At 48.4% G+C, this 13844-nt stretch overlaps 2 protein-coding genes across 2 annotated transcripts in view; both read right to left on the bottom strand.

Annotated features, from left to right (window-relative positions):
* Positions 1–5470, bottom strand: part of MTOR (mechanistic target of rapamycin kinase) — a 55711-nt gene extending 50241 nt beyond the window's left edge. The window contains exons 1-5 of the mRNA XM_068104253.2: positions 5136–5470; positions 4535–4716; positions 1284–1392; positions 739–974; positions 414–614 (exon numbers count right to left, since the gene is read on the bottom strand). Coding sequence (XP_067960354.2) covers positions 414–614; positions 739–974; positions 1284–1392; positions 4535–4657 — 669 coding nt within the window. The 5' untranslated portion in view covers positions 4658–4716; positions 5136–5470. The remainder of the gene's footprint in view (positions 1–413; positions 615–738; positions 975–1283; positions 1393–4534; positions 4717–5135) is intronic.
* Positions 5471–9098: 3628 nt separating this feature from the next.
* On the bottom strand, positions 9099–11798 carry LOC137418241 (THAP domain-containing protein 2-like). The gene is made up of 3 exons (XM_068104258.2): positions 11505–11798; positions 11099–11333; positions 9099–9793 (listed from the first exon to the last, which is right to left on the bottom strand). The coding sequence occupies exons 1-3, from the start codon at positions 11655–11657 to the stop codon at positions 9738–9740; spliced, it is 444 nt and encodes a 147-aa protein (XP_067960359.2). The 5' UTR covers positions 11658–11798; the 3' UTR covers positions 9099–9737.
* Positions 11799–13844: the final 2046 nt, after the last annotated feature.

Here is a 13844-nt window from a genome sequence, read left to right as displayed (position 1 = left end):
AACGGTTATGGACAGATTCCGACGATACTTTATGAACAGGTTGGGCGTGTAAAATGTGGGCTTTAGACTTTGGTTGAGGTCCGGATGTAGATCCGGCCTATCAGTGGGTCCAGATGTAGATCCGGCCCATCAGTGGGATACAAAATGGAAACTGTTCAGCCTGGCAGAGGTACGCTCTCTACCAAGTGCCGTTCCAGTTTATTTATGTGACAAAAATGAATAGAGGAAAAGGACAATCATTTTGATGAACGATTGGTGGATGCCCTTGGATCGACACGTATTTGGTATTTAGAGGATGTCCATTAATCCTAATGAAACAGGGGTGTCAGGATGTGCAACTATCAACATGCACATCAACCACTTCCAAACCACAAATGAGGGCGGACTGCTGCACATTCCACTGGTACACATACCCGATACCATTGCGGCTTTTGCATCTCTTTGGTTTCACGCTGGGCAGTTAGCTGCAGACATGCTCGCAAAGCTGCAACTGCAGCCTCACGGACCGCCTGTTTGGGGTCCCACACCACAGGAAACAGCGATTCGAAGAACGGTTGGACCGATTGGAAGAAGAATGTGGGAGCGCCAAGGGCCAGCTCACGTAGCACAAGCACCTGGGGATGAGTGAGGAGACCAAATTAAAAGCCCAGACCCAAAATGCCAGCCAGCTGACCTGATGCGACATCAATCAGGGTGACTTCCTGTTAGAAGGATGCAGCTCGATCACGAGAGACTCACCGCGGCATGCCTGCGGCCTTCAAGGCGCTCTCCCGACAACCACTCCAGCGCACGTTTAACCTCAAACTCCACGTACTCGGCAGTGAACGAGCCACCGGCCATGGACAGGCGCCCGACTGCTCCGCTCGCCAGTTCCATGAGGCCCACGTCATTTGAGGGGAGAAGCAGGCGCAGATTGTTGGCGAAGCGCGACGTGCGAGCTGCGCTACCGGCCCCTTCCACGCCAAGCAGGCTGACTGGTGTGCAAAACATAACGAGTGCGAAAACTTTAAGGAAATACAAACGGTGGATAAACAGCCTGTTACTCCGGGATTCTAACTCGAACGTCACAGTTTATCAGCCTTCTCGTCTCACCTTCCTGCGACCATTTTCACATCCCAAAGCCACATTTTCCTCTCTGTCAAACCACTGCCCACGGTGCCCTTTTGCCATAATCACGCAAGCTTACCAATCACGGTATCTCTACTTCCTCTGGATCCTAACTTCAAATGCAGATTTCATTTCACCTTTACCAACATACACCACACCGTGCTTCCCCATGTTACCGATAGCCAGGATAGCTCCTTTCTTTTCAGTGACATCATTGCTGGACACAAGCTCATAAATGGTCTGCATGAGGTCGTCGTAAAACGCTGCATTTTCTTCTGGGCTCAGCTACAAGGGGTCGGGGGGAAGTGAGGGATGAAGAAAGGGAGAGATAAGGAATTATTACCCTTGCATGGCTCATTGTAAAGAACTCTCCATGGGGAATAAAATATGTTAATGATGACGTGATAGGTGCCTCCATTATGACGTCATAATTTGACAAGTATAAAACTTCATCCGATCAAGATGAAATATTTCTTGAGCGTCATGTCGGCATAAATTGGTGGAGAAAAGATAATAATGACGTCATCGGTCACGTGGTTCGGCCGCCATATTTGTTTTAACACAAAAGCCTTAAAAACCACTGAAAATACATCCTGGTGAGGGTTTGCAATCTCCGATTGCTCTTTTTATTGTTGCACATGTTATAAGAAGGATTCAGAGGTATGAAATATGCCTTCCTGGGTTGTCGAGAATGGGTCAAATGTCCATCGAAATAGGATCACACATTGAACTCTCATGCAGGTGCTTCCTGAGCTGTACCTCGATCATCTCAAAATGGCCAATTCCAAGTTTTACAAGGTGATGTTCTTACATGTACAAACTTACACAATGGCATAACATAGGAAAGAAAGTAAACTGGAAGTTTGTTACTCCCATTTGAACCAATGGCTTGTGATTGTAGGAACCCAGGTTCAAACCCTGTATCCTGGACTGCATCGATTTGTCAATTGTGTAAATAGTGTTGCGGATATGAGGATTGCATTTTTTTGATTGTGTGTATTGTAGTGGTAAATGGTGATGAACATTGTTGAATATGGCCCCTCCTGCCTCCAGAGTTGTGTAAAGGTAAAGAGGGCGTCCCGGTAGTTATTCCATGAAACACCACATTGAAGGACACGATAAAACCCTTGTTCAGTAGCTTATATCTTATTATGTGTTTTAGAGTAAGGCCTTGTCTTCCATTAGAATAATACTCCATTGCACCGAATCAATTAAGAATAGCTCCCCTTCAATACTTCCATTTCCCAGCCAAACTCTCCATCTGCGGGTAAAGCAGCTCACAAGCGTGGGGTGCACGCCCTCTCATTTCGCTGCTATAGTGAATATGTGCTCCGTGCTCTGTTTGAACAGGAGGGGCGGGGTCGCCAGGGAGAGGCAAGCCCAGGGCGTGCCACGAAGGGCGGGGCTGTTCAGCCCCATGCCCAAATAAGGAAACAAGCCCGTGGCTCGCCACGAGGGGCGTGCCGTCGGCGCCATGCCCAAATAAGGAGACAAGCCCGTGGGATTACCATACAAGGTCACGAAACAGAGCACGGGGGGAGGGCGGTACCGAAACCGAGGGGGGCGTGTCAGACCCGCGCTGAAGGTTTGGACAGAAGGGTGCGACGATCGCTGGGACAAGCTACACGAGAGATACGGCAGATGAGTCCAGGTGCGTAAGAGGGTCGGCAGTCCACCGGGAGAGAGTTCAGAGTTGCACCGGAGTTGCGTGAGAGATACGAAAAGCCTTTGACAAAGAGCCGCTTCAACCAGCCCCGTTTCAACCCGCCGAGTGACCCTGCCGGCGTGCGCTGTAAAGCCGAATACAAGGAGCTGCCGGCGTGCGCTGTAAAGCCAAATACAAGGAGCTGCCGGCTCCTCGCTTCCCGCCCGGAGTGGACCTGCTCGCTGTGCCCTGTGATTCCACCTGCTCATCCCTCCAAACGATTTGAGTGAGTTTGTTCTGTTCGTGCTGTCCTGGGTAGTAAACTAAGTCAGTATAAGCTAGTAATTTGCACTGTGTTACCTGCTTTTTCATGTCCACTGTAAATACCCGTGACTGCTCTTTTTGCTTATGTGTGTGTAAATAATAATAAACCCCGTTACTCTTCTGTACGTCTTCTTCTTCTTCTTCCTCTTTGCATTCGTCGTCTTAGTCTTTTCCACATTGAGTATCTGTGGCGCGATACGGCCAACGTTTGGGTGAATCGGGTTTAGTCGGGGAACAACTGTTCGGTCGCGGAGCCTCCGCTCGGCAAACATACCATCTTTAACCGCGTACCTTAACAATAGATTTGATGACTTTTATACTGTCACCGTCTTACATCTGATGATTCACGAGCTCCTACCCTAAACAAGCAAACAGAAATACAATAAAAACATAGAGGAGTGAACAATTCTCATTAAAAGGATTAAACATGTCTTGAACCTGGCTGGGCCAACATGCGCCCCTGCCTCAACTCAAAAGGGGCCAACACACGCACACCCCACAAAAAGGGGCCAACTCACGCACACCCCACAAAAATGGGCCAACTCACGCACACCCCACAAAAAGGAGCCAACACAACACTCCCCACAAAAAGAGGCCAACTCACGCACACCCCACAAAAAGGGGCCAACTCACGCACACCCCACAAAAAGGGGCCAACTCACGCACACCCCACAAAAAGGGGCCAACACACGCACACCCCACAAAAAGGGGCCAACACACGCACACCCCACAAAAAGGGGCCAACACACGCACACCCCACAAAAAGGGGCCAACACACGCACACCCCACAAAAAGGGGCCAACACACGCACACCCCACAAAAAGGGGCCAACACACGCACACCCCACAAAAAGGGGCCAACACGCACACCCCACAAAAAGGGGCCAACACACGCACACCCAACAAAAAGGGGCCAACACACGCACACCCCACAAAAAGGGGCCAACACACGCACACCCCACAAAAAGGGGCCAACACACGCACACCCCACAAAAAGGGGCCAACACACGCACACCCCACAAAAAGGGGCCAACACACGCACACCCCACAAAAAGGGGCCAACACACGCACACCCCACAAAAAGGGGCCAACACACGCACACCCCACAAAAAGGGGCCAACACACGCACACCCCAGAAAAAGGGGCCAACACACGCACACCCCACAAAAAGGGGCCAACACACGCACACCCCACAAAAAGGGGCCAACACACGCACACCCCACAAAAATTGGCCAACACACGCACACCCCACAAAAAGGGGCCAACACACGCACACCCCACAAAAAGGGGCCAACACACGCACACCCCACAAAAAGGGGCCAACACACGCACACCCCACAAAAAGGGGCCAACACACGCACACCCCACAAAAAGGGGCCAACACACGCATACCCCACAAAAAGGGGCCAACACACGCACACCCCACAAAAAGGGGCCAACACACGTACGGAACAAGCACCTCTCTCAGTTCCGTAGCTACGTAGTGCTGAAGATCAGAAGCGGCTTTCGCTCGATCCTCCTCGTTGCGGCTCCGCAGCTTCTGGAGGAAGGGCTGGATAGCCTGAATTGCTGCAGCCATCATAGAGGTCACCACCACGATCACCACCACCCAGATCACCAGCCAGTCAGACGGATCGTTTCCTGATTCGTGAGGAGCAAAGGAAACACATTCCATCCCATCCTAACAACCCCATGTTTTCCCAACAATTTCATGGCATTCCCAACCAATGGCTTCGATATCAACGGGCACATCCCAAACGCGCTCACAGGTGAATTCCTAATGGATGTGTTTTACCTTTAGTACCGTCATTGGTGGTTACAAAACAAGTTATTCCCGAAGACAAACAACACGTCACACGAGCTGGGAATATCGTCTTTCGAGGTGATAAACTCGGACATATTGTGTGCACAGTAAACACGAATGTGACATTATGTGGGAATGATAACATCTCGTCGAAATAAGTATTTAATGGGCTGAACGTCCACATCGACCATCTTGATTATCCGCAATACGAGTGTAGCAAAGGTCAAGCAAATGTGGAACAACCCACGAGGCCTACTTCAGGGCGCGGGTACCGACGGACCATCGGCTTGATCGTGGTGCCAAGATGACGAGCAGCGAGGCGGACGGACAGCTCGAGCTTGATGTCTCCCTCGGCCCTCTCCGCGAATGAGCTTCGTTCGGCCTATGCTCGTGTTTCCGTGCAGCCCAGCTCCATGTTTTGATTAAATTAATAAAATTGAGAATAAATAAAGTTTACACCAATGCCTGTCTCACATCATTGCACCTCAGACACAAACGACGTCCGCTTCGCTTCACCACAACATGGCACCTCCTCAGACACGAACGACGCCGCTTCTGCGCTTCACCACAACATTACACCTCCTCAGACACAAACGCCGCCCGCTTCACCACATCATTTCGAAAACCACACAGGGATTTCCTCAGCATTTCACCAAACATTGCTGTGCTAAAATAAACATTCCCATGGAATTTTGAAGCATATCAGTGTGCATTTCTATAATGTTAAATCTCTAAAATGTTTAACTTTTACTTTTTAACGAGCATGCGATTATAATTATTAAATCGATGTCAACGTACAGTATTCCATATGAACTCTTCAGCCACATATACCACCCACAGCGTGACTGTCCGCTACACCGCCTTAGGGATCTTTAAGAAAGGAAACGGAGAAGGTGAGCTTGGGGATGCGCCATCTGGACGTGGGGAGATAGGAGGACGCGCGGTGATTGACAGGAGGGTGTGCGGTGATTGACAGAGGGTTGTGCGGCGATTGACAGGGCGTGCGTGGTGATTGACAGGGGTGTGCGGTGCGGTGATTGACAGGGGTGTGTGTGGTGATTGACAGGGGTGTGTGTGTGTGGTGATTGACAGGGGTGTGTGTGTGTGTGGTGATTGACAGGGGTGTGTGTGTGTGGTGATTGACAGAGGGGTGTGCGGTGATTGACAGGGGGGGGGGGAGGGGGTGCGTAATGATTGACAGGGGAATGCGTGGTGATTGACAGAGGAGTGCGTGGTGATTGACAGGGGTGTGTGCGGTGATTGACAGGGGTCCGTGGTGATTGACAGGGGTGTGTGTGCGTGCGGTGATTGACAGAGGGGTGTGCATGGTGATTGACAGGGGGGTGTGCAGTGATTGACAGGGGGGGTGTGCGGTGATTGACAGAGGGGTGCGTGGAGATTGACAGAGGGGTGCGTGGTGATTGACAGGGGGTGGGTGCATGGTGATTGACAGGGGGTGGGTGCATGGTGATTGACAGGGGGTGCGTGGTGATTGACAGAGGGGTGCGTGGTGATTGACAGGGGGGTGTGTGGTGATTGACATGTGGGATTGTGGGTGTGTGGTGATTGACATGTGGGTGTGTGCGTGGTGATTGACAGGGGGGTGTGTGGTGATTGACATGTGGGATTGTGGGTGTGTGGTGATTGACATGTGGGTGTGTGGTGATTGACAGGGGGTGTGTGGTGATTGACAGGGGGGTGTGTGGTGATTGACAGGGGGTGCATGGTGATTGACAGGGGGGTATACATGAGATAGAGGTGTGCTGCTTGCTTGAAAATCGAAGTCCTAGTGGACATGGATGGGGATGGGGATGGGCTGGGCTAGGTGGTTAAGGGGATGGGGTGGGGGTGGAGGAGGGTGTGTGACATGGGATGACTTGGTGGGGGGAGGGATGGGTGACATGAGATGACCTGGTGGGGGAGAGAGAGAGGGGTGACACAAGATGACCTGGTGGGGGAGAGAGAGGGGTGACATGAGACGACGATGACATGGTGTGGGAGGGAAGGGGTGTGCGGGGGGGGGGGGGGGGGGAGGATGAATGGGGAGAGAGAGGGGTGACATGAGATGACCTGGAGGGTGACTGCCAGCCCAACATACTCGCTGAGGTCTCTCACCATGTTTACCCTTCGAGTGCATATGCCTTCTTCACTTTTTTCCTCACACATCTGTCCTTACCATACGTCATACGTCATGGCGTATCTTGCGTGTACACACAGACCGGGCTTAAGGAAACTTTATACATGAAAGAGAGAAAAATTAAGAATTATCCTCGGATGGCCACACACATTATAAAAGGGTGGATTCCCACACTGATTTCTATACGAAATGGATATCAGAGAAAGCTCAATTTTGAAGCCATTTGCCCGCCATGTTTGCTCTCTCATGAGTTCCCGCAAGTTCGCTCGTAACTAAGGTGAATGACACCCACCGATGAAATGTGAATCCTATTCTTTGATCACGACCGTCAGGTTTTTACATCCGTAAGCAGCACACGATGGCATTTCATAAACTAGCAAATGTACCCGCCCTACGGGCAGGGCTTCAATTGGGAGGCCCAAATGAAAAGGCAAAATATCAGAAATTAAAGGCTTTTAAAATTTATTTTAGAACGATTTATATAAGCATCTGTTAAATCATATCACACGCAAATCATCAAAATCTAAACAGTATTTGTGGAATTTCAATAAAACCACATCACTGTTCATATCGGTAAATATTATTCCATTGTGTTTGGAAAAACTGGAAAATTGGAAAAACAAAATAGCCTATTTTACTCCAGGGGGTCCCAGGATTACCCACCCAAAATTTCGTCGCGATTGGTTCAGCCGTTTTTGCGGTACCTGGGAACAGACGGACGGACGGACATTTGGTGAATTAGAGTTGGCTAATATAACAATGATTTTTTTTCAACTCGTTAATGGGAATACAACTAAGTGGGGAAAGAGGAAAATGGAGTAGGAAAGTGGAATTTTCAATGGAAATATGCATCTTGAAGCAAGTACTGTATTTGCATCGACGTAAACGGGATTTTCTGTGTTGTGGGAGAAGTAATATGGCGGAAGGGCCGCGGATGGAGCACTTCCGGTGGCTTCAACACCGCGGATGGAGCGCTTCCGGTGGCTCCAGGACAGCCCAATCAATTAACGTTCGGCACCCTATCCAGTTAATATAGAGATTCGTGGCTTCCAATCCAAGACTTGGAAAGAAAACCAGAGGGACAAGGAATTGTTAAATAACTAACTTGTCACGTGATCCTCACGGGGCGAGACATCTGGATCTGATCGACACGTAATTACGTCATTACGCAATATCTGTCCAACAATTATAACCCCTCCTTCCCTTCGGCCTGTTAAGGGCGATCTTGGTATTACAGAATGAGATTGCATAACCTCGTCTGTTTGAATATTCATGAAACAATTCGATAACACAGGAGATTTACACAGCCGGCAGACCCAGTAATTACTATTATGGATAATTATTTACTGTGCTGAGGTGATTACTTAATAATTACAAAAATGTAACATCGGATGGAAAGAGTTTGTAAGCATCATGACTATTAGACGTAGCACAGAGTTTAAAATGTAAAACGTGGTCCTGAAAGTTAGGTCTCGTGCTCTCACGAGGAGTCGGTTGTATTGTAATTTATGTAAACCAAAGAGAGCAGGAAAACGGGTTTTGAGGGTGTCATTTGTCTCCTCATCCATTTCGCGTTCAGGGCGGTCGCCACGTCCGATCTAGAGTCCCTTTATACAGAGAGTTACGACAACTGAGAATACGCCGCCATTTTGGGGCCAATTGTGCGGAACCACTGAACCGGCACATGCACAGTGCACTATGAGCTATGCGTGTGTAATGCAATGCACCACTGCACCAACACGGGGCGGGTTAGGGAGTACGGTGAATGGTTTTATTTATTTATTTTATTGTATCGAGATGTCGGTCTATGAGTATTAGCTCCATTTTGTTCCAGATTGCCTATAATGGGATATTAGTTTGTCTGAAAAAATGAGCGGTTGAGAAGTGAGAAAATGGGTGATTTCTGAATCCTCATTATCGCGATGTTGGCAATAATAATTTGGGTTACTCACGATGCCTGGAGAGAATTTGAACATACTATGTGACAAGGTAGTCTTGTAACCTAAAATAATCTTTAACCTCTGATTAAGAGGATAGGAAAAGCGGGGGGGCAGGGGGGGCATTAAAACACACGTGTGTTTTGTCTGAAAGAAATGAATTTAATGTAAACATTATCAAACTAACAAATTTAATGCGTTTTCAGAGCCAATAAACTCATACATACACACAAACATCAACACATTAAAACACACATGCACACACACGGGATAAACAAACACACACACACACACGGTCAATGCACACATACTGTAAATTAACCTTTTCAGCTTTCTTTTCATCAGTTAACCACATTCAGCAACAGATCCGGGTACAATCAGAATAAATGAAACGTAGTCCAGCTGTCAAAAGTGCAATATGTGATGAATTTTTTTTTTAGCATTTATCTCTACCATTTTGAAGAACTATACAAATTAGAGGTCTTGTGAGGGTTGAGACCCCAATATGAATAGCAACTTCCTGCTTTTTATCTTTACAATCATTAAAACTTTCATTGCATTATGTGGAATTTTTTGAGAACTTTTGTGTTCCCCTGAAAAAAAAAAATGGCAAGACCAAATACAGGGTAAGTGGATATGCTACATGGGCAAGCTATTCCTTAAGATGCATGCACGAATACACAATAATGCCAAACAGACTTCTTTTTTTTGTCCGGCCCTGTTGAATTTACAACATAACCATTCATAACCATTCTCTAGCAATGATTCCTAATACTAGCTATTATCAAACTGTTGGCATATTGTGAACTGAACGTTCTTTTTCTAAAGCAGTGTCTTCACCTGCAAGAAAAGAAAGGGGGGTGGGGAGAACAATCAGGAAGGATAATAGGCTATGATGATTACATGATTACATTAAAAGACGAAATTAGAGATAATAAAAAGTATTACACCATATACCCTAGTACTCATAGTCTTTGACATATAAACATGAGCTGGCCATCCTAAATATTATTTGAGTTACAGGGCAAAATTCATGACATCACAAATATGTCCCACTTCTTCCCGGTCTTTCCTATACAAACAGGGTTTGTGCGTTTAAACCTTTTTTTTTCCAAAACAAAGGGTTTAAAACAAAATAAAGAAATACATGTATGTTGAAGTAATGAAATCATAAATAAAAGAAAAGAAAGGAAATTCTTGTTGCCCTTTTACATAATTTGAATATTTCAACGACTGGGCATCCTCCGTCGTGCGAAGTCCTTCCTTGGCACACCTGAGCTCCTCACCACATACAAGGCTTTCATCCGCAGCTCAATGGAATACTGTTCCCCCCTCTGGGCTGGTGCTCCTGCCTCACACCTTGCTCGGCTTCACGCTGTTGAGGCCAAAGCTTTCAGAATCATTGGAATCTCCTGCGATGTCGTCAACTCCGAGGGCCTTTCACTCACTCACCGCAGGCAGGTTGGTGGTCTTTCTGTCTTCTACCGACTCCTCTCCGGCCTTGCTCCCCCAGCTCTCTCTGTGCTCTGTCCCCCCAATATTCCTTCAGGTCGCACAAGATCTGCCTACAACCCTCTTATGGTTAAACTGCCAAAGTCTAGGCTCTCTGCTCACCTTCACTCTTTCATTCCCCTTTTCTCCCACCTCTGGAACAAACTCCCTCACTCTCTTCAATCCCACTCCTCCCTCCAGGTCTTTAAAACAGCTGTTCACCACCATCGCTTATCTTCCCCCATCGAAAACCTTGATCTTTTCTACCCCCGGTAATTCACCCCAGAGTCCTTGCAGTGTTCATGTTTTATTCCTCTCCCACCTCCCCCCAAGTCCTCCCGATGTCCCTGCTCTCAAATGTTGTGTTTGTGTCCTTCCCCCTCTCTCCCCATCTTGTCTGCCGCTCCCCTTGTTTTTTGTGTTTTGTGTGTCGGTTTGTCTTTTTGTGTGATTAATGTTAGCTCTTTCACGAGCCTCGATCTTGTATACAAAAAAAACCAAAAAAAAAAAAAAAGATTTAAAATGAAAGTAAGGAGAGATTTTCCTTATCTATCTTTTATTATCATGACGGGGCAAACTGTTTAAATTTAAATTCATACATGCATTACAAAAAAGTCTTAAACATTAAACAAAATTGTAAAACAAGATACTTACAAGAACTTGACAATCTCTGAAGTTGTGGGTCAGCAGCATAGCTATGGTCTACAAGGAGAGATGTCTCATGTTGCTTGGGTGGACACATTTCTTTTGGAGGCTGGTCACGCTTTTTTGGAGACTTTCGTGACTTTGTGGTCCTTCGATGGCAAAAAATGGTAGGCACTGCAGAATTCTTCAGCTTCATTTTCTGATCAGCACGTCCACATTCAAACTGATGAGGATCAAAATGTGCCTGTTTATCAAGAAAGAAGAAGAAATCGAAAGAAATATGTATTCAAGATTGTCCAGGCTGCATCCCATTACAGGTTAATAATTCAATTTGAGAACCCGTTCTCTACGGGAACCGGGTACTCCCTGTGTTAAAGGAATACAATACATGGGACTGAACAGTAACTTGACCTACCTCGCAAAGCTTTGAAGACGAAGCCGGCTTCCAGCCCACACGGCTGACTTTATTCTCCCATATTTTACGTCTATTGGGATCTGAAGGGAATCTGAACATCTTGAAACCCTTGTCATGTCTATTTGTGCATCCAAATGCACAACGACCCGGCATTTTCAGTGAACTAAGGCTTCCGTAGGTAGTCGAATCGATTGTACTTGCATAACACACGAACGCGAGAAGTTAAGCGAACGCGAATTTGGCTCCAAAATGGCTCCCTGAGTCACGTGACCGTATTTTTCCGGATCGTCATGTCGTAACTCTGTATAAAGGGACTCTAGTCCGATCTCCACCCCCCCCCCCCCCCCAATCACTACGGATATGGGTGAGCGTCCAGGGAGACGACCCCGATGAGCCAGGCCCAAGGAGACGATCCCGATGAGGTGCGCCCAGATAGACGACGACCCCGATGAGATGTGCCCAGATAGATGACGACCCGATGAGGTAGGCCCAGCGAGGTGATCCCGATAGACTACCATGATGAGGTATGCCCAGAAATACGACGACCCCAATGAGGTAGGCCCAGGGAGATGATCCTGATTAGGTGTGCCCAAGGAGATGATGTCGATGAAGTGCGCCCAGGGAGGTGATCCCGATAGACGACCCCGATGAGGTACGCCCAGATAGACGACGACCCCGGTGAGGTGTGCCCAGGGAGATGATCCTGATTAGGTGTGCCCAAGGAGACGATGCCGATGAAGTGCGCCCAGGGAGGCGATCCCGATAGACGACCCCGATGAGGTACGCCCAGATAGACGACGACCCCGATGAGGTGCACCCATTGAGACTGCTGAATAGAAGAGTTCCAAACCAGCGACTTGATTTTCCACATATGTAGACGGATGCCACTGCAGTCTACCTCTCAGAAGCGTTCTGCCACAGATCAAAACAGTCAGCAAAAGGTTGTAGAATTTTAAAAATGGAAACAGAGGTCATTGATGCTGACCAATGATAAGGTCGTTCCTAACAAAGGTAGCTTGAGACTCTCCAGCCTCAATAGGAAATTTATGGGACGGAACACCATGACGAGCCACCCGGTTTTCCATTACTGAAGAAAATCGGATAACCATTCAAAGAGGGTCCCCTGAATACCATTGTCAGACAGCTTGGAATGTAAGGCTAGAAGGCCTTGACCTCATTTGAGATTTACAGCACCAATCCTTTGTCTAGTTTTAAGAATCAACACGTCAGTGGTCGATTAACCAAGATGGAAGCAAAGATTTTGATCACAGATTCAAAAGTTGGAGAAGATATACTCAATTTATGAGGTTTTCAGGAATGATGGATTCCATCATTTCACACAAGATGGTGACACACCGGTCTGTAGTTGAGCGTATCAAAGACCTCAAAAAGCAAGAAAAGAGAAGAGAGTAGGTCTGAAGTAGTTTCTGGGGATTGAAACACAAATTCAGTTGGGTGCAGTTGTAGAGCAGGTGTTAGGATTAGTGGGAGAGAAATACATGCACATATATGATCCAAAGGTTTAGGGATTTTTTTTGTTTTGTTTGTATACTGAATCGAGGCTCGTGAAAGAGCTGACAACCGCGAGGGAAAGACAGCACAGGGGGACCGCGAGGGAAAGACTGTACAGGGGGACCGTGAGGGAAAGACTGTACAGGGGGACCGCGAGGGAAAGACAGCACAGGGGGACCGCGAGGGAAAGACAGCACAGGGGGACCGACCGCGAGGGAAAGACAGCACAGGGGGACCGCGAGGGAAAGACAGCACAGGGGGACCGCGAGGGAAAGACAGCACAGGGGGACCGCGAGGGAAAGACAGCACAGGGGGACCGACCGCGAGGGAAAGACAGCACAGGGGGACCGCGAGGGAAAGACAGCACAGGGGGACCGACCGCGAGGGAAAGACAGCACAGGGGGACCGCGAGGGAAAGACGGCACACGGGGACCACGAGGGAAAGACGGCACACGGGGACCACGAGGGAAAGACGGCACACGGGGACCACGAGGGAAAGACGGCACACGGGGACCACGAGGGAAAGACGGCACACGGGGACCACGAGGGAAAGACGGCACACGGGGACCACGAGGGAAAGACGGCACACGGGGACCACGAGGGAAAGACAGCACACGGGGACCACGAGGGAAAGACAGCACACGGGGACCGCGAGGGAAAGACAGCACACGGGACCGCGAGGGAAAGACAGCACACGGGGACCGCGAGGGAAAGACAGTACAGGGGGACCGCGAGGGAAATACAGCACACGGGGACCACGAGGGAAAGACAGTACAGGGGGACCGCGAGGGAAAGACAGTACAGGGGGACCAAGAGGGAAAGACAGCA

Source organism: Myxine glutinosa, chromosome 2 (assembly GCF_964187855.1).
Source record: "Myxine glutinosa chromosome 2, kmMyxGlut1.1, whole genome shotgun sequence".
In the NCBI taxonomy this organism is placed as follows: domain Eukaryota; kingdom Metazoa; phylum Chordata; class Myxini; order Myxiniformes; family Myxinidae; genus Myxine; species Myxine glutinosa.
This window is presented reverse-complemented; position numbering and strand designations above follow the sequence as displayed.